This window comes from Ylistrum balloti, unplaced genomic scaffold (genome assembly GCF_031769215.1).
Source record: "Ylistrum balloti isolate Yb309-2 unplaced genomic scaffold, AGI_CSIRO_Ybal_v1 Utg371288, whole genome shotgun sequence".
NCBI lineage: Eukaryota > Metazoa > Mollusca > Bivalvia > Pectinida > Pectinidae > Ylistrum > Ylistrum balloti.
The window spans coordinates 475,832-498,853 of NW_026782691.1; the positions used below are offsets into that span (position 1 = coordinate 475,832).

Here is a 23,022-nt window from a genome sequence, read left to right on the forward strand (position 1 = left end):
CTGATATCAGCTGTCTCTCTGCAGTAATGCTGATATCAGCTGTCTCTCTGCAGTAATGCTGATATCAGCTGTCTCTCTGCAGTAATGCTAATATCAGCTGTCTCTTTCCAGTAATGCTGATATCAGCTGTCTCTCTGCAGTAATGCTGATATCAGCTGTCTCTCTGCAGTAATGCTGATATCAGCTGTCTCTCTCCAGTAATGCTGATATCAGCTGTCTCTCTGCAGTAATAGTGATATCGGCTGTCTCTCTGCAGTGATATCAGCTGTGTTTTGCCACACTGATTACCAGTGGTCGCTCTGAAGCATTTATTATTTCAACTGTCTTTCCCCAGTAAATAGAGATATCAGCTGCTGTCTTTTCCCAGTGATATTGATATCAGCTATCCCTCTGCAGTCTCATTCCATCAATATTGATATCAGCTGTCTTTTGCCACACTGATTACCATTGATCTCCTTGAAGTATTAATCACTTGTCTCTCTGCAGTCTCATTCCAGTAATAATGATATCAATTGTCTCTCTACAGCAGCTGTCTCTGCTATAGTTCTGATATCACCTACCTTAGTCCAAATAGACCACCATCAGTCAAGTGTTTCTCTAATAAGCTTAAGCTACCGCTGGTGTGGAACCTGACTAATTTTTTTTTCAAGTGGTAGTAGAGCTGGTATGTGAAATGGCTGCTTTCTTCTCACCAAAAACTTCCACCAGTTCCTGAATCATAACAACAGAATGACTTAACAGTAAGTTTTCTTTGTTAAAGTCTTGAATTTTTTTTTTTTTTTTTTTTTTGTAAAAGCACCAATTCAGATAACAATGAACACTTGAGATCTGTAAATGTTTTCCCTTTAAATGATACAAAATCGAAATTGGTTCATAAGAAATTAGAAAAATTATCTTTCTGGTATAATACCTTCCATTCTGCAGGTGCTATGGAAATTCTTGTTTGGTGGTTTCTGCCGTTTGACAATGTGGATCCTTCATCTCCATCATCACCTACTGGTTCTAAAATTACAAGTAACAATATTTGATTTTATCTTAATGCGAGCATCTCTATAAACATAATACCTTCCAGGAACTATGTACAGTGGAAATCATTCCTCACTATCTTGGCGTTTGATTCTTTGAATTAATAATTCATAAAGCTTAAGGTCCATACCCTTATCAAACATATTAACATCTAGGTAGGACTTAAAAGAACCAAGACAACACATTATCATTCTAACTTCAAGTTAATATTTTGAATTTGAATTTAAATTTGATTTTGAATTTAAGTTTTGAATCTTAAAAGAACCCCAATGAACTATATATTTTGAACTTTGCTTACAAATTTGACCAGCAAGTAATAATAATCTTGATTATTCGGATTATTTCACACACATGACACAAGTAATACTAATTGTTTTGAAATGTCATTCCTCCTCTTAGTCTTTCAGAATAAAACCTTTCAAAATATGGAAAATTGGAATGAAGACAATAAATAACATATATTTAACCCCTCTGCAAATGGTAATATTTGACGTTTAGTCCCTACATCTTGACAAATCAGCTGTGTTACTAATTTTACCGATTTCTATGCATTACATGATTTATATAAATACTTTCTACCAGGAAGCACGGCTTGTTGTGATTACCATTTTATCTCTAAAAGATTAATATTATTTGACTTTTAACAAGAACAAAGCACAAATATGTTTGATGAATTGCTTTGAATTCATGAAGAGTCCTAATGATGTATGCATTTCCTCTAAAGAACTAAGCACAATAAAACAAGAGTAAACATGCTACAATGAATTATCAGGAAACACCTCATTCGAGGTGTTCAATTTAGAGGTACAGAAATGTGCAGAATAGAGACAACAACTTTTGATGTTTACATATTTTTTGCATGCTAAACCATACGTTACCACATATGTAAAATGGAAGACCATATTACATTTCATATTTCAAATGCCTGAAGTGAGTCACTTTCAGAAAGATTCCCCATAACATTTCACATTTTAAATGTCTGACCTGAGTCACTTTCCTATAATACCCATTTCCTATGCAAATCTCCTTTTCATATATATTCGTCACAAAACTTTCAGAGTATTTCAACGAAAGTTTAATCTGAAAGCATTTACACCTGACAACATTTCTAACAAATATTAAACCTTACCGTGATTAGAAAAGACGTGTGAAATATGTTCTCTACTGTATGACCAAAGGAATCGGGGTCAAGGACAAAGAAAAAAAAACAGAGGCTGACCTGCAATGTATCAAGTAAAATCAGCTTGTATGAGGGAAACATGACACACAAGTTAGATAGTCATAAGGATGTATAATCAAATTATCAAAAAATAAACAATAGACTTGTACACTTTATACAAAGTATGCTACATGAGTGTCAATGTAATATGGAATTTACCAAACAAGTTCAATAATTTTATACATAACAAGCCTTCCTTGTTACGTATCAGCTTCTTGGTCCTGTTTTATCAATTCCATATCATACCTGCACAAGTCTATTCTGTTAATCACAAAAACTGTATTTCATTTAAATTAATGAATAAAAGGGATATTCTTCACAAGTTTGGATCTCATAATATACTTTTAATTGTACAAAATTGTACAAAATTGTCTACAAATGTTCTTATGGAAACCATATACCTCAGTTTACCATTTAAACAAAGATGCATGTATGATATTCATTTTGAGGAAATTCTTTATAGATCTAGCTAGATCGATTTACAAATGTTCACACTGCCCTGACTCCATCATAACCGGTTTGCATTGCATAACTGAACAGAATAGAAAAATAATTGTGTGAATTATCAAATCAACAGAAAATAAGCCTAATAAAGTAATAAAATTGCAATCTCAGGAAAAAATCAAAGAAAACAGCTTACATATACAATTGCGTATATGCTCAATACTAAGCAAAAAATATATAATCCAGTGACCTTTCAGTTCCGGATTTCCTGACTGGCTATACAAATGTATTCAGATGGTTTGCCTGGAACTATTCCCACTAATTTTGCCTGTCCAAACTGACCACAGGAGAGATATTCTGATGCTATCAATAGTTTTAAAAGTCATTAGAATGAGTTCTTAAAAGGTACAGAACAGCCAGAAATTTTACATCTTGGTGAGAAATCCCTTTAACATTTACATCACACACTAAATGTGGTCAACAATACCACTACAGTCAAAAACATATTATAAAACCAGGTTATGTCTAAAATTCTGTTACATATATAATATTATGCTTCAAATGTATATTACTCACACTCTTCCTGTTGGTAAGAGTCTCGCAGAAGTTTAAGCACTCTGGCTACATGTTGTGATGGGCCCAGGTCACCAATATCATCAAAAGTTTTCAACTAGAACATCAAGGAAATTGTAATAAACAAGCTGCTAATTTGTTTCATATTTACCAGGTATATACAATGTAGAACTCATCTAATTAAGTCCTGACTTAAAATAGACTTTACAAATGCTTTGACTAAAGTTAAGGTGTTACCATATACCAGAAAGTATTGTTCTAATGAAAGTGATATGTATACTGATTTTGGTGTAGTTAATTATTGATTAAATCTATAAATATCATATTCTGCGGCCAATGCTGGATATATGCTGCAAATATGGATCTGAAGAGGTCTTTTATCTTTCTACAAACATTTTTAGTTGTTTTAATGTATCCAAAATGTCTAATAAAATCTTCAGGTGAAATTTTCAGTACTGCAAAAATCTGGCGTGCCAGGGAGGTGAGTTAAGATTTTTACCTTTTTGGGAACTGTCGTCTTGCTTTGTTTTTCATTTTCTTTTTGTCTTACAATTTTTTCTGGTCTATTTGATTTCCTCTTGACAACAGCCTCTCTTTAGAATGTTCCACCCCTAAAATTATACAAAGCTACAAAAAAGGTATTTCCAAGAAAGAAAAACAACTTTAAATGAGCAAGACTTTTAATTGCCAAAGTATATATCATGTATTCTATTTAATTATCTTTTTAAGAAAATATATATACCCAGCAAAGCTGATCTTTGAATAAAGCCCTGAAAATCTAAATCATTATGCATTTTTATTATATTTGGGTCTTAATCAAAATTTGATAACAATCACACGCATACTTTTCTTTATAATTTCATCTGTAATAGAAAGCAGTTATTTCATGAAGTATTTTGTTATCAGAACTTATTTTTTTCCCCCTGTTTATTTTAAATCTTTCCAAATGTGATTTAACATATATATGAACTATAACTTCATGTAAGGGCTGTTTTGCCCAATATAATTTCAGATATCTTCTATTCAGTTAACGATAAGGCTTATCTGCCCCTACCCTATTGTACATGTTTATATTGGACATCACAATGTAAAAATCAGCCCCATTTTAAGTACTTCAGGGGTGAAAAATTGTCTAAATGCTGTCCTGATGAAGACTCAATTATAGAGACGAAACTAGTCTGTCATTAAATAACTCACTTACTGGTGACGCGTGGGTATGTTGTGATTGAAACTACCTTGATTCATTTATTTTTCTTAATGCATTGATACATACGTCTTGCTTTAAACACAAGAAAGGGGTCTAATACCAAACTTTGACTACCTTATTTTATCCTACATCATTATAAATATGTCAGTTTTTAATAACCAAAATTATATTCTGTTAAGAACCAAATTTATATTCTGTTATATGACCTTGATAAGTTTGAAATACTTTTTTCCTTAAGTATGTCATGTTACTAATTCAGACTTAAATCTAAACAGAAGATGACAGCAGATACTGTGAAGTGGAATGAAAATGATGTGCTGAAGTCTGAACATACATGATATGAAGTGGTGGTGATTTACTGAAGAATTTTCGGGTAGACTTTCCGAGGGCTGACCATCCACATCTTGATATCACAATAGGTCCACAACTGTCTTCCACTTGCCGGCCACCAAGGAATGTTATCTGTTTCAAAAATTGATAACATATATGGATAATTTTGATATAGCATTAAATTGGTGGTAAAAAAAAGTAAAATAAACATGACAATTTTGTTTGAAGTCAGATGGGTTTCTTGTTTGTTGCTGAGTCCTGTGTGAACAAACATTCTTTAAATCCAGGTACTCCAATAAGTAAAGGTGCATTTATCATTCATCTGACTCTTGACTAAAATACTGTAATGATGGAAAAAAGACACACACAAAATTAACCTACTTTAATTGAATAATATGGCAGAAAATATACACTGTAAGTAAATAATTTAATGGTGCAAATTAATGTTCTTACCAGCTTTTCAGCAAACTCTTCTGGTACGATGAAATCCGTTTGAACAGCTTGTGCTTTTGGCGACCGTAAGTTGATATGATTCGGACAGCCAATGAGTCTAGCACTTTCTCTGATGTTTTTTTCACTGTAAAGTAAAAATTGGAAGAAAATATCTTATGGTTTTTGATTTTACAATTTCTTTGTTTATTTTCTTCTGCTATTATTTAATTTCAACCAATTTCATTGCTACTTAAATCAGCAGACAACAGGCAATGCCTGAAGATGAACCGCTCGTCACAAAGTTTGTATATGTGTATACAGATGTACTTGATGGTGTACATCTTTAGAGCTTTGTACCTACTCTGAATCAGAAATTGTTGTGACTTAAAAGAAGACAGTAAAATACCAGCAACTATTGTCCTAATTAATCAGATTTTAAAGGTATTGATTCTTTACAACTGAATCCTACCACTTTTGATACATTGTCCTACATTAAAACCTTGATGGGTATATTAAACTTGCTGAAGGTTTCCTTATTTGGTGCCATCGATGTTTTAGTTGATTTGCTTTTACAGCTGAAGGGACTAATAGAATCGTACAAGGGACTGTTCCATGAACAGGTAAAGTGTAAAGAGTTCAGATGGTCAGCAAGAGGGTTGGATATCCCAGTGTTTTGAATAGACCAATGCTTGATTATTTTTCTCATCTCCTTGTAAATAAAAAAGCAATAGATTGTAAGTTGTTAAACTTATCCATTGTGCCATCATCAATGTGCAATGAAATGTGTTTCAAAATAGATGACATTATTATCATAAAATGATAATGCTACCCTTTAATGAGTAGCCTCTTGGCACATGACACCTGCCTTTCCCTACTCTGTGAAAAATAGAGTTTATCTTTCCACAGCTACCACACTTCACACTGTGTAGTATGTGAGAAATCATTATTATTAGCCATGAAATGAACTTGAGACAAAATCAGAACTTGGAAAATATACCTTCTCTTTATCATATTAATATGTTACCTTTTCATTTAGATATATTGATTACAGAGAAGGAAAATATCTATCACAGCAGGAGGACAAGAACAATTGGATACTACAGTTTTACCAATGAAATATCAAGAAAATATCGCATTGATGAAAGTGTTATTGATTTTCGCAAGAGAAAAATACACCATTGAAGACATGCACCAATGAAAATAGAGAACACATATCATGTTATAAAATTTACCCCTTATATAACCCGGTACAAAAACAGAAAGAGATGCTAAAATATCAGACACACTCATGAAATATACTTATCATAAATACTATTATTTCTTGGTATGGCAATTTAGTGTCAGAGATGACGACCTGGCACAAGAAAATTTCTTCTTTTATCACTTATGTTTCCAATCAATATACGAAGTCTTAATATTTCATGTTGTTTGATTTGTTTGGAGTTTTTCTTTCTAGTGCTATCATATTACAATGTCATATCAAGTTATGACCTACCATTAAAATAACTGTTTATGCCTCACCACTGTTCTAAGTTTTATAGCACCACAACATACCATTTTTATATAGCTCATTTGTCTCGGTCAGTGCCTCATCTAGTCTGCAAGAGCTTGGACTAATAAAGTCATGTACGTTTGCTGCAAAAACAAAAAACAATAAAAAGAATAGAAACAAAATTAACAAAATGTCAGGCAATGAAGGTGATGATAAGTGTGAAGCCAAATCTTCAAATTTCAATCCCTGGCAGACCAGTAGTGTAAACCACTGCTCTGGAAGATTGGCATCCACTTTCACACTCAGCGGGTATATATGGAAATACTTAGCGTTGCCTGGAAAACTTCGAAGATCAATTCTGTCTCGAAAGGGAAGTATGTAACCCTGGTAAAACAATAACACCAATATAAACAATGACTTGTATCTCTTAGCAAGAGAGAGTTTCTCTTAATTCTCTTTCATTAGCTGAGGAAACAGAACATTTGAAAGCCTGGTATTAAGCATCACGTTTGATCACAACAGTACAGGGCAGATCAGACATACAAAAATCTGCAACATAATGAATACTATTATGACATACAGCATGCAGGTCATTTTACTTACTATCATACATGTAGACATGTTTATTTGCATAATGTTATTGCAATGTACATGTATGTATGGCAAGGTATGAAAATTGACTCAATAAACACTAAATTGATATACTTATGCATAGAACATGATAAAGAACTGATCAAATCAATCATATAAAAAAGACATAGCTGTAAAACAGACAAACAGAGAAACAACCATTGCAATTTAGCTATATACAAAAGAATAAGTTTTTTTTTTCTTTTTTAAAGTAGGTATATGTAATTTAGTGAACACTTTAAGAAACGGATTCATACAGTGTAGATGTTTACTTGGCAAGGAAAAATAACGGAATCCAATAAGAACAAAATGAATTTGTTGATTTCAACTTTTGGATTAAAAGGCAGCCTTAGAGGATTCTCAACTAATGACTGAAATTAATGAGAAGTCAAAAGACCCAAAACCTGATAAAGCGAAAGTGAAAGTAGGATAGGTACATGGTAAGTAACACGAAACTAGATGATGTAGAGAAGGCAAGTTTCATAAACAGCAGTTGTAGTAAATATGAACAACAATTCCTGTAACATGCGGTGACTCAATTTGGGATTCGTGTGATCATTCATATCGTAAAATAAAAATCATCACTTCATCAAAGTTGATACGCTCGACATCCACCTACTTTTTAAGTCATCGATAAGAATCCGGTATCCTTTTCGTATCTGTCTCCTTTCTTCTTTAGTTTGTTGTACGTTAAACTGTCCATGTTTCAACCCATGATGATTTAAATTGTCGCTCGCTTCATTGCCATCAACGGTGACTAATTCATTACCCGCCATGCCGAATACAAGTTTGGTTAGAGTTGTCTCTCGTAGACCACGCATTAGTGTACGGAGCTCTTTGTACAAGACCTCGTTTCTATCTATGATAGGAAAAGATAGCATTATGTCCAGCACAAAATAGATCTTATGAATTTATATTGTTTTGAGCTGATATTTACATCATCACTCTTAAATTTATAGAAACGAGATTCTGTGGATCGCCCCAGTGTCTTTTATCCATTATACTGTATATAGGCTATAATCATGTACAGTAGGCCTATACATGGTACCGTATATGCTTTACAGATGTATGAAAGACTTCAAATAATTAATAAACTGACAAAATATTTTCTGTTTGCTACACTCAGAGACGTATATATCACATGTGTTATATATGTCTCTGTTGCAGTAGTATAAAAACAATTGCACGGGCCAGAGATAGTTGTTTTGTTCGTGGACGTATAATTCCATTGTCGCTCCTTGTTTGACGGTACCTGGTTTTAGTGACTTAAAACTTAGACTTGTAGTCGAACGTTTTAACTAAGACACGGGTTTGACTGAGTCGCAGTTTAAAGTTAGAACTCCTCCTTTTTATAAAGACGCGCGCAATTTGTTAGCGGGTCAGCTGAGCGATGCTCATAGATAATACATGTTCAGTTTTTGATGGAAAGGTCAAACATTTCCCCACAAAGTGACAATAGTTTACTAAATATAGAAATCCACTTCCCCCCGACAACACATTTTCCAGCATATTTTGCAATGACTGCCAATCTTGTGAGTTCTGAACATTAGGAATGGCGGCCATTACCGAAGTTTGAAAGGAAAAAAACTTTTTTTTATAAATTACACGTTATTTATTTTACAACAATTTCGGGAAAAGCTTTTTCAACTTATATTAATCACTCTTGTCGACCCAACTGAAAGTGCGCAATAGATCCTACTGTGGGAGGAAACAGGAATACCAAGGGGAAATCCATGTGGTCGGGAAGGTGACCTCTAACCTTTTCACGCCGTTACGGAAATCGAACCTCAGACGTCTAGGTGAAAGGCGATTGCATTATCACCGCACCATCCGACCATCGAAAATGTTTGAAATTGTGGCTGGCGTAGTAAACGAGTCAATGATTTTGACACTTTGTGCAAGTTAGTAGAAATATGTTATTAAATGAAACCGAGGTCATACACCTATCAAATTATCTTACATTGTAATAGGGTTAGAATTCCATTTAAAAAATAATGTTCTTTCGTGATATATACTTAATATAGTAACAACACTCTTGTACAAAATTTGAAAAATAACGAATTTGCTGTACATTGTAGTGTCATTTTGTTCTACTGTAGTAACATTGTTATATATACTATTTTAAATCAGGCATCTTACATGATGCAAAGGGATCGTCAACAGACAACAAAAGTTTCAGAACACGATTGAAATCAATAATACACTATATTTTTTTTTTTCTTTTTTTATTGGACAGGAAACAATATTTATATAATGAACGACATTCGAAATAAGTATGTAGTACGGTTTTGTTTTAGCACAGCAATAACAACACTTTTTATCTGACCACTCAGTAATATTTTAACGAAATCTTACTTATATATAGAAACTGGTATGTTCCTTTAGCTTTGTCTGTCATTAGGAATGAGTAGGATAATTGTTGATGTAATTCTGCTATCGGTAATGCCGGTGTGTGGTAAGATCATGTTATTTAAAACTGTCTGCATGATACTGACATTTTTCATTAGCATATAAAACAGCTATTTGACTTGTTAACAAATGCACAGTTAACACGTACAGCAATGCTACAAAACGATGCACTATTGTATCTTTTCGCCCAGAACAAGGCACGCGTCCTACTTCTTTCACGGGCAATGAGGTGATCGGAATTACTTTTTCACGTAATTATGATTGGGCGGAACGAAATTAAAATAAATATGTTTATAAATAAAGAGTTTTTAGGAAGTCACTGTCAATATTTGGTGATAATGGACATATAAACTTAGAGCGATGCGAAACAGTCTTATAGGGAAGGGTAGACACACAAATATGTTAAATCCTATCGAAAGAGAAAGAAAATATAGCTAGAAACTTGAAATGCTCCGTTTTGTTGTGAATTGTTTCGATGAAAATATATTCAACTTCTTACTGGTTGCTCGTTGTGGTGCTAATACTGGGAAAGATGAACAATGTTATTGAAGACATTAGGAGCAAAATGTTCAATACTTTCATGGGACACTCTTGCAAGCATTACCAAATTGTTACTCATAAAGAATAGACAGGTCACCTGATATGTGGTATTAGGACAAGGAACCAACTATTCATTCAACTGTTTAAAACGATGGCATACAGGAAAAGACAACAACCAGACTGGCCACACACTGATACAGCGTCGTTTCATATAACGGGGTTGGTCAATGTGCGCTGACAATATTTAGTTTACGAACAACGTTTCCAAGAAAACGGACGCAACATGTCTCACTCAATTGTTAAAACCCACTTTTGAGAGCAGTACTATCCGTTAATTACGTTTTAGATGATATTTTCAAAAAGAAGAAAGACGAGCAAGTAACTTGTAATTGTAAGTCCATAAACACGCATGTAGAAAACAATGATAATTAAAAAAAGTAAAGAATAAATGATAAGATAATAAGTTTGTTACAGACTGTAGACATACCTATAAGATCACACTGCGTCTCACTCTTGGATGACGTATCAAGGACACAATAGACTCTCCTATATCAGATGCATGCCTCAATCATTCCCTACAACGAAACTAACATCGGCAGCTTTCCGCCAAACTGTATAAGAGTGATAAAACTTTCTATTTATGGATAGTCACAACCCTGTATCCCAAACCTTTGAAGTTTATATGTCGCAAATGATTCTAAATTCTAAATCCTGTTCCCAACCTCACGATTTTCGCGCAAGATGTCCGCAACAGAAAGACGAACTCACAACAAAGAGCGATGCAAGTTGTTGAAGGTTATGGGGTAGTTTTTCGGTCGTCATTACGATCACAGTGAGAAATGGTATATTTCTATTATATGACTGGTAACGTCGATGAAGCAGACGGCGCATACCTTTCCAATAACATTATGCTTTTTAGGATTTTTGTTTGAATCTTTCTCTTGTACTTATTTTGCCATAGTTTCATCGAATTAGTGTTTGAAATAAGATTCTGTTAACATGTCGGCGTTTCGTTGTTGTTATTTTAACACCTCTACTGTGCCCATCTTGAAAAAGATGCCTTCATATATAAAACGATATACTGTAGTTGTAAATTCCTAATTATATTTCTGCCAAACGTCATACGTCAATTTAAAGAATTTTTTTTTGGTCATATTTGTTACGTTTGTAGTTATCCACTTCTTTGTAATTACAAGCCTGTTTTCCTTTCGGGAAGTTAACATGACATGGAATTATCTAGATCCATGCCGGTTGTCGAAAACACTTACCATTCCAGAACATATGGTCTTATCATATGTTGCAAAATTGTCATCGGTTTTTATGTGACGTATATAAAAATATTTGCATAGAAAAGATATTTTTTCTCTGAATTAATGAAATTGTTTTTTTTTTTTTTTTTTTTTATTGATAAAATGTTTGTTGTAATAAATCCAATTTATGCACTCTATAAGCTTTACAAACAATAATTGAAATCACATTTGAAGCCTTTTTGCGATCTAATATTCATAAATTGTAATTTAGTGGGTTTGCATGTTTGATTTCGTCGTTTAATTAACCACTCTGTATAATTAGATTCTCTCAATTCACGTCTTACACGGCTAAGTTTTATTATTATTCTGTAAGAACGTCTGCTTAATCCTTTCTCCTTTGTGATATGTGTATATTTTCTGTGATGTGTGCACGCAGAGAAGGTGAAATGATAACTCTGTTCCGACCAGAGAACCTTAATTATTAATGTATATGATCTAATAAATTAATTGGATTGTAGAATCATTTGAAGAAAATTCGAGAATATTTCGTAGATCTGAATCAGCAGTGAAACAGTGGCAAACGATATTACGTACATATAACTGCTTACATTTAATATTAGATATATGCAAATTGTATGTAATTTACACTTTCGATATGAAATTACACTTATTAGACAGTTAAACCCAACTGTAAGTCCAAACAGAATAAAACTTAAAATGAAATATGATTTGTTTTGAAGTATTGACGCTGATTAATGAACTCGGTAACGGCTACGCCATATATGCTAATGATATTTGCTAGGTCTGCGGGACGTGAATCATTGCTTACATACAACAGCCACAAAAACAAACACTCAACCTACCACACCTGGATTTCCACTCTAGGGATTCTTTTGAACCATGCCAGGGTGGCAAGGACAGGTAAGATAAGTTATTTTTGTTAATAAGGTATATATTTGTTTTAAAAACGTAATGTTATGTACACACGAACCAAATGTGATTGTGTTCATCAAAGTAGCCGTAATTACACGGTCCAATACCGCCACAGCTACCACGGACATTGCTGTTTAGGATCCTTAACGCGAAAATGTGTTGACAACATTACTAAAAAATCTTACTCGGAATCAACATCGTAATTACGCTTTTTATACATACGATTTGTGTATTGTTATCAATGTCCAGCTGGTCTAATACAGTGCATATAGATGTCAGAAAATACCTTATGTAAATGATTTCTAACATTTAATTTTTTTTCAATAAAATTTTGTTGACTTATAGATATATTTCCGATATAAAAGCCTTTTAATTTCAAATACTTTCTTGTTACTTCAAAATAAATCTTAATCTAGCACAGGCTTGCAACCAGTAATTACATAATCATAATTTATACTGAATTCTTCTTCATTTACAATTCACATGTATAATGAATGCCTTGTTACAGACTCTCATTATCTAATACCGTATGCAAATACGGTTTTAATTAATGTCTATATAGACATACCAGAGTGATAACGTGTTAAGTGGATGTTTAGTCAGGTTAATGATATCCTGATGTTGTTACACCAGCGATTTCCAGGATGATACATGATTTATTTTAAAATGCCAGTGTATAGTTTATACAGTGATAACAGGATAAATGGACAAGCATTGAAAACATGTAATTCTAGATATAAATGTGAACTTGTTTCAGTATTTACAAGTAATTTTACCTTGATAAAGCGGCATATTACCTTGGAAATTTGTCGGCACTTCTCTCGCTGTCGTTATTACTTCCTCGTATATTTGGTCTAGTTAGAAATAACGACGGTATCGTCTGGCACAGTGTATGACGACGAGTTCGGTGTTCGCCAAACGGATGTGACTATCAGTAAAGGAACAGTTAAATGATATAAAAAGAAATTCAATTTTTTTATTTTCATTTTATTTGGCATAGATGAAATAGATAGTATCTTATCAGGACAAAAACTATGCCAGTAAGATTATAAAACATTAAACGCACATGCTCATATTATCTCAATATCGTTATGCTGGTAACAAAGGATACACTCCTCTTCAAAATCACAAAGAAACCAGGCGTGTAGCAATAACTATTGAAATAAGTTGAAATCTTAAACAAGGTGGAAAGGTATTTGATAACTGAGAAATAATAAGATCTCGATGTCGATTTCATAAACATGAACTGTGTTTATACACTACGTTTGGTACATCTTCTTGGTATGTACACTAATAACACTTGAAAAAGTACGATTTCCTATTTACAGACGACTAATTTAAACATATCATATGACAAGCAAAAAAATGGTACCTTCTGTGCCTCATCCACTCATTCAGTTAGATAGAAAAATATTTGCAGTCTTTCAGACTAACAATTAACATTTCAGGCGTTTAGTTTTACCTAGATTTAATGGAATTCTTTAAGAAAAAGCCTATTCACCGTTATACACTTGTGATAATCTTTTAGCACTGGTTATATTTAGTGCAAAATTAACTTGGAAGTCGTCGTTTAATTTCATTTTCAGATTTATTGATGACGTGTTGTCCTTATATAATAAGATAACTATTGACCACGCCCATCGCATATACCCATCAGAGCTGGAAATCAGCCACTTACCTCGATCCTTTCCTACAACGAAACCAACATGGACAACTTTCCACCAAACTGTATGATAAGCGAGATGATTTCGATTTCTCTATTGTGATTTTTTTCCATTCCAGGATAGCAACTACCTGCATCCCTAACCTATGGTGTTTACATGTCGCAATTGATTCGATATTCAAGAGCCTACCCCCATTGTTACGATTTTTTGTGCAAGAAGTCGTCAACTGAATGACAAACTCGTAACACTGGGATTCAAATGATGTAGGATAATGAAAATTATGCTGAAGATTTACTGTCGTCATAGCGATTTCAATGAGAAATATTCCATTTCTTTGTAGGAAATGAACCTGGGCGTATTTAACGTTTGCTAGTTTGCCTGGTGGTTCGGTTGTTGTATGCTTTGTTCTCATTTGAGAAATTGACATTACTTCCTTGGATTGACTAAGATTTGCATAACGGGTCGATTAAGCAGAAGACATTTGCTCCTACGGAACACCAATATTCTCATGATACCTTTTCAGGAGTCTTGCCATGTAAAATGTTTTGTTTATATTTTGCCGTCGTTTTATTGAATTTGAGTTCTAATAATAATTATGTTTACATGTTGACATTTTCTTGTTGTTTGTTTTTTTTTCACGGCATATTTTATCAATAAGCATTGGAAAATCGATGTAACATATCATAGTGCATTGCTTGTTTTGTTCCAGGATAACGTGTTAAATGTAAGAAACCTGGAGGGTAAATCAACAACAACTCAATTATACTTACCAACAGATGAAATCAGTCGAACCCAGTCCTATACAATTCAACAAGGCCAACCAGGTAGGTATCTACCGTTTTCACATTTAAATGTATTCTTGTTTCATAAACTAAACAAGAGAAATAAGATGATGATTTCGTTCAAGTTATCTTCATCTTCACCACCCTTTTGTTTTGTGATTTGTAAAAGAGTCTTTATTTTCAGTAATACATATCATAACTTTAGTAATCATATTCCATGCCTATACCCATCTTTGCATCACGTCACAAAGATTTCAAATCAATCCGCCTACCATCCCTATGTTCTCCGGTACATTAGGTGATAAAGATTGTTGTAGACATGGAATATGCATACCAATATTATGGTAAGTATTACATCATAAAAAAATGGTTTTACAAGAAAAACCTCAAAATTACATAAAGATCAACAGTCTCTTCTGTATTATCATAATGTTATGATGCTGGTAAGTTTGAGGATGAGGTTTATACCTTGTGTAGTGTATAATAGTAATAGGATACTTGTGGATTTTAATCGTACAACTGATATTATTCGTGATGTGACCATCTTTGTTATCACGCATTGTGATGCTTATAGATTTTGAGGATAATGTTTATACTTTAATGTACTTAACACTGCGACTGTATATTTTTTTCAGAACCAACAAAAACGTGTAAATGTGGGAAATGCGTTATTTTTATCCTCTTGATCCTCATAATTGGTATAGCAGTTGGAATCTACTTTGCAGGTAAAGAGACCATGAAGCATTCATTCAATAACTCTAAGTATGTTTGTGAATGTGTCTGTACTACTCGTAAGTATTAATGTTTTTCACCTCAAAGTCACAGTTCTTATAATTTCTGCAAAATAGCATGTTTTACTGTGACTGTTAAATGTTTTTGATGCTGATGACCATTCTTAAAACGAATGTCCTTTCATTTTGTAGTGGTATCGTCTGGAACGGAGGGACAACAAGCTGGTGAGCTGGGTAGTGTTTTGTCACGCAAGCCCTATTCGTCCTATCTTAATATTGTATAAACATAGACATAATGTTGAAGTTACCAAATCTAGTTGGTCAAACAAATCGATATGATGTATATTGTGTTCGTCGATTTGGTATTTGATTATGGTTTTAAAATTAAATATTCCTTTATCTACATGTATTCCTTTATATGACCTAGGTTTAACGTCATTTAAGCTGTATACGTGATGACGCACTGAAGTGAAGTTTTTGAACTCTATTATGGTATGTTTATAGCCATCAAATTAGTTGTTAAAAATAACGACATCAACAGGACTTTCACGAAGTGTACCACTGTTTCTATAACGGAGAGTATGTTATTAATATATTGATAATTTTGTTCAGTGAACAAAGCGAGTACTTTGTCAAAGTCATCAAATGACACGTATTCGGACGAAATGTCAAACGACCATCCAAAGATGAAACCTACAACAGTGAAGGACACGGTGTCCACAACGGAGTCAATACCAACACAATTTTCTGACGTCATTTCAACAGCTGACCATTCTGAATTATTACCTATTCCTACAATTACTGGTCAAGATATTATACTGAGAAGTGTGGGAAACATTGGACAGAACAACACTGATGATCCTCTGTTTTGTAAGTAACATACTTAAATTGACCTAGGCGGTTGTCATTGGTGAAGCACAAGATGCTTACTCTGCCGGAATATCTAGCCTAGTCTATCCCCTTGTAATTGTTCAGGAGTCTCCGTGTAAATCTTTCTTTCGTTCATATAATGCCCATACTTTTATTGCATCTGAGTTTGAATTATGATTGCGTTGACATGTTGGTATTTTCGTGTTGTTTTCCTTGATTATAAATCGAAAAGAACAATTTCTCGCCTAAATCTCTGTGGTAAATTTTTCTGCCATCTGTCGACATCTTTGTGTCGTGAATGACTTCAAATTACAGTATGTTGTCTTGTTAACATTGCAAGCAACCTTGTTTTGCCATTGTTATCCAATCAAGCGAGCTCTAAAACTCATTAACCTTCTTTAAATTATCAGACCTACAATGGCGACATGAATAATGTATTTCACTGTTAGTGTTGGGTCATTTATCTTCATGGAATGTAGACTTAATTATAAATAAATGAACTACCATATTATACCAACTCTACAGTCAGACTAATTGCAGTAAGAGTTATCTCTCCTTTACTGCTATGATTATTTGTCCGGTGAGAAAGTGATAGTGAAACCATTAATGGATTTACTGTCTTTCGATCGTGGTTTTGTGCTGTTGGCAAAATGTATTACCTATTTCAATGACAGAATCAACGGATTGGTCAAAACCGGCTTTAAACAAATCCGGAACACTTCATTTGTGTGTCTTTTGTATTGTCTTCGATATTGTGGTAGGGAGACACTGCTTGTCGACTATAAGTCCCCGAGGTTTGCCGTGACATACATGCCACATTATTCTGCATTCGAGTAGTTGCACAGTTCAGAATCTACTCATGTACTTGACGCTGTTCTAAAAATATCATATATATAAAAAAAGTTTAGCAGTATGGTTCTTACTTAACGTCTTGGAAGGACGAAACTGCTGTATGATGCAGCTTAAATCCTTGTTTGGCTGTCTCTGCTGTATAATTGTATCAAAAGGTGCTATTCATTCATGTGTTTTTTGCACTATCTTTTCAATAGTTTTTCGAAGGTTTCTGATTTTTATTGGAAAAATCTTAAAACATGAGAGAGTGATGTCCCTATAAACATTAAAAAGTAGGATGTAACATTAATTGTTAGAAATGCTCTCTTGTATTTGTAAATATCATTTTATTTCAGCAACCGACCCGCTTTGCAGAAATCAGGACAACGCGGCGATGTTCGTCTTCAAGTGTTTCAATCCTCATGAATTTGGAAGTTTTCCAGATAACGATACTGTGAAATGCTTGTAAGTCATATAGCCACACAACTTGTAAGATTCTTTTTATACCTACATGTCATACCATTGAATCTGTAAAATCGAACATTTCTCCGGTAAGTTAATGCACATCAGTGTTCAAAAACGCGGTAAATATCTTAATGATATATCTATGTCAATATCAGTATACATTCTGTCTAGGACTTTATGTTTCATCAATGTGTAAGTGAATTTTACGTATTTGCGAACTTCCATTATAGTCAATGTTATTCTGAGAATATTTCATTTTTCCAAAACTTAAGGTTATATTCAACTTATCATCAGGTACTTGCGACAGGTAGGAACTTGTTTGGAACTTTTGGTGGAAGAACGATATCGTGTTACGTGTAATGAACTGGACCAGCTCTACGTATTCAAATCCAGTGCTGACCTCATCAAGAAGAGTGTAAAGTTTGACGTCATTGTCCAATGTAAGTAATAAATAATGTTCCTGTGAAAAGTTGTTTTCTTTTGTTGCTAAAATGTCATGTCTTTGATCCACATACCCTTTAAAGTTGGACTGCTGATGTAGTACTTTGTAAAATCATACACACACTGTACGAGACCTGTATATATATTTATATAACACTAAAACTGACGGTGTGAACATTATAGAGACATTCTTAGAAGTGAAATAATGTGTTTTGTATTGAGTAACTGATTTACCCCTTCTTGAGAAAGGTGAGATACTTGCCTGACAGTTCCGATATGTGTGACTTTGATAAGTATTCCATTAAAGATAAAATGTATACAGAAAGATGTGCTGTTTAGTGAATATATTAAAGTCCATTCTTGTAACCCCGCAAGGATCAATCACTTGATATAGTTACTTCATTGGTAAAGGTAACATTTGTTACGAAAACATTTTTTTATCTTACAATCATCCGAGGATGGGCTGTTAAAATCGCCTCTCTTCTGTGATCAGTACTTTGAGAAGTACTCAAATTCTACAGATAAATTCCCGCTTTTACTTCTTATGTAAGTTCTATTTTGGCACTAATTGGAAAAAAGAATCAGCTTTTTCCTGAGAAATATTTTAATTTTATTGTAATTCTTTATTCATATATATTCACCCTTTTTCTTAGTTGTGTCTTTTGTTATTTAAACAAAAAAATGACATTTTAGAAATTATAATTTGTAATCTCTTTTTCTTTGCAAGTTCCGGATAAATCATTCTAAAGTTACTTATTCGGGTGCCTTCATCACTATTAATGCATTGGTCATTAAAGGCTTCTTTAGAATAAGTAATGGGCGTTAAGCTTAACGATATTTGATAACCTTATTGCTATATCCTGAGACGTTTTGCCAATATCGTGCTCAAATTTGACTTATAAATTCCCCATGCTCCCTAGTTATACATTTTAAAACAATAAGAAAATATGACCATGTGAACATATTCGTTACTCAAACACTCAAAGGTGTTAAATTTAGAGCAAACTATAAGAACAGAACAGAAGAAACAAATGAGTTGTGGACATGAAGATCCCGAGGCTGGGATCAGTTGAATTTTAAGACTCATTTTAGGCATATAACTTATTACATTTTGCAGCTTCTATTCTTTCCTGATCTAATACTTATAAAGAAATACGTTGATCCTCACCGATAATCTATTGATAGAATGTGTATTTCAACCAACACATGTCACAAAATATGCTTTGAAACCCTTACAATATTTCAGATAATGGAGAATATTGAATCTTAATTTAATTTTCTCTCCAAAGCAAACAACAATATTGAGTTATCCCCCTTACAATGATATTGTTCAATGTAGAAATCATTGCTAAAGGTACTGTATACTGGTATTGTATTGAGTGAACCTATTTTTGTGTGTTTTCCTTCTGTACATTTGTCCGCTGTCTAATATATTCAATATTGATAAAAAAATGTTGAAGTGGAATGCAAATTAACATAAAGATAGTGACATAGACACAACAGTAAAGCGTAATTTCTGCATAGATAAAATTTACTTTTTTCCTCAGGGTATGATGTATCATAAACATTATGTATGATGTTCTTCAGGCCCAGAATGGTGGGATTACTACAACGACGCTTTGAACAACACCACCGATACTGTGAATCACACCTTATCATGAGAAGTTGTCTCGGCTATAACGATTGTGATCGCCATCCCGCGATATGCAGATTCGACTCTATTTACGGAAGACGTTCATGATAGAATAGTTCACTGATGGCAATTAATTAATATCTAATTACTTACAGACAAATGTCAGCAAAAACGACAGCATTTAAGATTTCATCTTATTAAAAGAATACTTTTGTTTGTCCAATTACTTTCTGTTTCATGGCGAAATGTTCACTTTTGAGTGCAAAGAGCTGTGGCGATGAATAATTTCAAATTGATATGAAAGTGATTTTCGATTGGAAGGGGTTGGATACGGATTAATCAACTTCGTGTCATAGATGTATGAACTTGTTTTGATATGTACAACGATTCTAACATCAACTCATATTTTGAAATCTTATTGGCACATGTGGCAGCACAATAGATAGGGATTTTTATGATGTAAGAAACTAGGAAAATGAAGAACACCCTAGTGGTTCAATAGCCTATTCTACCCCGCGAAATGCCACTGCGTTATCACTGCATCACCAGGCCAAGTCTGCGATGTAACCTATTGTAACAGGAGTCCATTATGCCACAATTCTATTCTCATCAATAATGTATTCAATCTTGTTACCTTAAATCACTTGTGCTTCCATGCTGGTGTTTAAATATCGGACCTGATTCGTTATTTTCGGGCTTCTTGCTATTATCAAGATTTCTGTGTAGATATCCTGACAGAAGAAAAAACATAGGATTTCATTAGATTTCGGATTATAGTGTTGTTAAGAAATCGGTAAATATATTTTACTGTTAAGTTAATGTTCTTGACAGTTGGTGTAATTCCTACTGTTATTCACATACCGCCTTTCGTTTGTTGTATTTTCCATTTCACACTTAACCTTATAATGCAATTTATCTGATTTAAATATGAACATATTTGTTATATTTAAAACACCACAAAGTTATATGAGGGTCTTATATGCTGCAAATATGTCGAACCCTAGACGAAGTATATTGAAATGCTTATTATGTATATTTCACGGAACAATATCCAGACTTGCTCCACTACGCAAGTAAAATCACTTGTTTAAATCATTTCAGGTAAACACCGAGGATTTGCACAGAAGCCACACAAGTGATTAGTATCTTGCAATACAAGGTTTGATTTATATGACACATAATACATCAAACCGCATCATTTACTTTTGCCATTTTTATGGTGTTAATTGAACATAATTTAGTGGCTGTAATTTTAAAACTTTTTCAATGAATTTTCAAGTGACCTACAGTGTTTTGTTACTTCTCAAAACCCTTTAACTGAAACTAACGCAATTATGCAGGAATTGCCGATGACTAAAATGTGAACCTGAATGGCGGCAGTGCTTAACCCAAATTGTGAGGGAGGTTATAGTTTGCCATGGTTATTGATAGTAGCTGTCCAGTAAGGAGCTTATTGGTGAAACTAAAGTGTTAAAACGAACTGAAATATTCAAAAGTCTTATTTCAAGATCCATAGTTAGTAGAATCAAATATATTGCAACGAAGGAAGGAACATAAAGTTGTTTAATGCTTAATTTCATGACACATGGGGATCTCACGTCCTCTTGGAGAGGTAGTAAAATTGTTGGTCAGAATTATAAACAAGTATGATCGCAAGGTGGGATATATGTAAATGCCATGCACAATTTATATTAGCATGACATTTACAATGTAGTTCAGTTGTCTCACAAGATGAACCCTTTGACAAGTTCCAGGTAAAGGTTCTTTTGTTACAAGGATGATACGTACATTGCTATTGTTATTGCTGCATTTATTGTTTTGGTGGGTATCTCTACATTGCCTTTGTATGATAGTACTTATCTGTTTCCAATCATTTTTATCGTCTCTGTCTTTGAGTAAGGCATTTGTAAACATAACTGAAAGCTCAATATAGACCACAGGTATATATATATTATCGTACCAGTTTCTGACATACTGTATTTGATTTAAGGGGATCAAAGCTGACTCGTAAGCTATGTGTACCTCCTGCTTTTCTTTACAAATCATCTTTTACAGTGATCATATATAATCGCTAGAATCATCAATATCGTTTTTATTTAACTTAAAGAGACATGTAACATGTTTATGAATATTAAATAAGACAGCAAAATCTAGAATAATAGAATTGTGTTTTTATTTGAAGTTACCCAAGACATATCCATAAAAACAATGTTGTCTTAATCTTTCTGAAATTATACGGCTAACGGTGTTAACAACAACGGAGCCATCCGGCATACCAAGGATGATCAAACACGTTCAACTTTATATATATATACAAGAAATAGAATATTTTCCAATGAGATCAATGTTTACGAAAATTAAACTTCGGCATAACCTTCTTCGGTCTGTATATCTTGAAATCCTCTGTTACGAGATTATCATAAAAATATTATTTCAAAATATACTTCCATACAGTTCTAATGGCAGTTTAAACAGAACGTCGTCTAGGATCAAACAGGTGTTTCGTCCTTGTAGGAGCAAACTTTCGAAGTCTAGGAGGCGACTGAGGTAAACCCCAAGGTGATAGGGAAAATCTAGATGGGGAGGTGCACTAGTCCCACAATGTAATAAATTTGGTAATTAACATATATCTTACGATTTTAGCAAGGTCAAGTACACGTCGGATGAATTGCAATGTGGCATACAGATCACGGCAAACCTCTGGGAATAAAACTCCACAAGCAGTATCTACCCTATACAATCTCGAACATCGTACAAAAGACACACAAATTAATAGCACCTTTCAGTACAAAGTATAAAACACAGTAGGACCAAACAATTAATTTAACTACAGTATTTGACTGAGCTGACTGTACTGACATTCTACGGTTAACACAGTGGCAAAATATTAAAAGGAATGGCCTATGCGTTATTGCTTAAAATAAAATCCATCAAGCATTGTAAAAGTAATAGGTAGGGAAATATGAGTATGCTGCAAAGCGATACAGTTAACATTCGGGGTACATGTATATATTTTGAAGTAGGTTGTGAGTATAGTATAGTATTAACGATGTAAGGCGACTGAACTATAAAGACATTCTTGTGAGGTAAGTGGACTAAGTTCTTTGATGTTTAAGGCAA

At 33.6% G+C, this 23,022-nt stretch overlaps 2 protein-coding genes across 2 annotated transcripts; one reads left to right on the forward strand and one right to left on the reverse strand.

Annotated features, from left to right (window-relative positions):
- Positions 1-645: 645 nt before the first annotated feature.
- On the reverse strand, positions 646-8,129 carry LOC132561830 (EP300-interacting inhibitor of differentiation 3-like). Its single transcript, XM_060226532.1, is given in 11 exon segments — positions 646-711; positions 911-1,002; positions 1,103-1,187; positions 2,156-2,240; positions 3,268-3,359; positions 3,762-3,873; positions 4,804-4,931; positions 5,253-5,305; positions 5,308-5,376; positions 6,786-6,866; positions 7,973-8,129. Coding segments are annotated over 11 exon segments (1,020 nt in total).
- A 4,323-nt stretch (positions 8,130-12,452) lies between these two features.
- LOC132561827 (uncharacterized) lies at positions 12,453-19,930 on the forward strand. The gene is made up of 8 exons (XM_060226527.1): positions 12,453-12,473; positions 14,859-14,973; positions 15,567-15,656; positions 15,855-15,887; positions 16,275-16,532; positions 17,720-17,828; positions 18,123-18,268; positions 19,857-19,930. The coding sequence occupies exons 1-8, from the start codon at positions 12,453-12,455 to the stop codon at positions 19,928-19,930; spliced, it is 846 nt and encodes a 281-aa protein (XP_060082510.1).
- Positions 19,931-23,022: the final 3,092 nt, after the last annotated feature.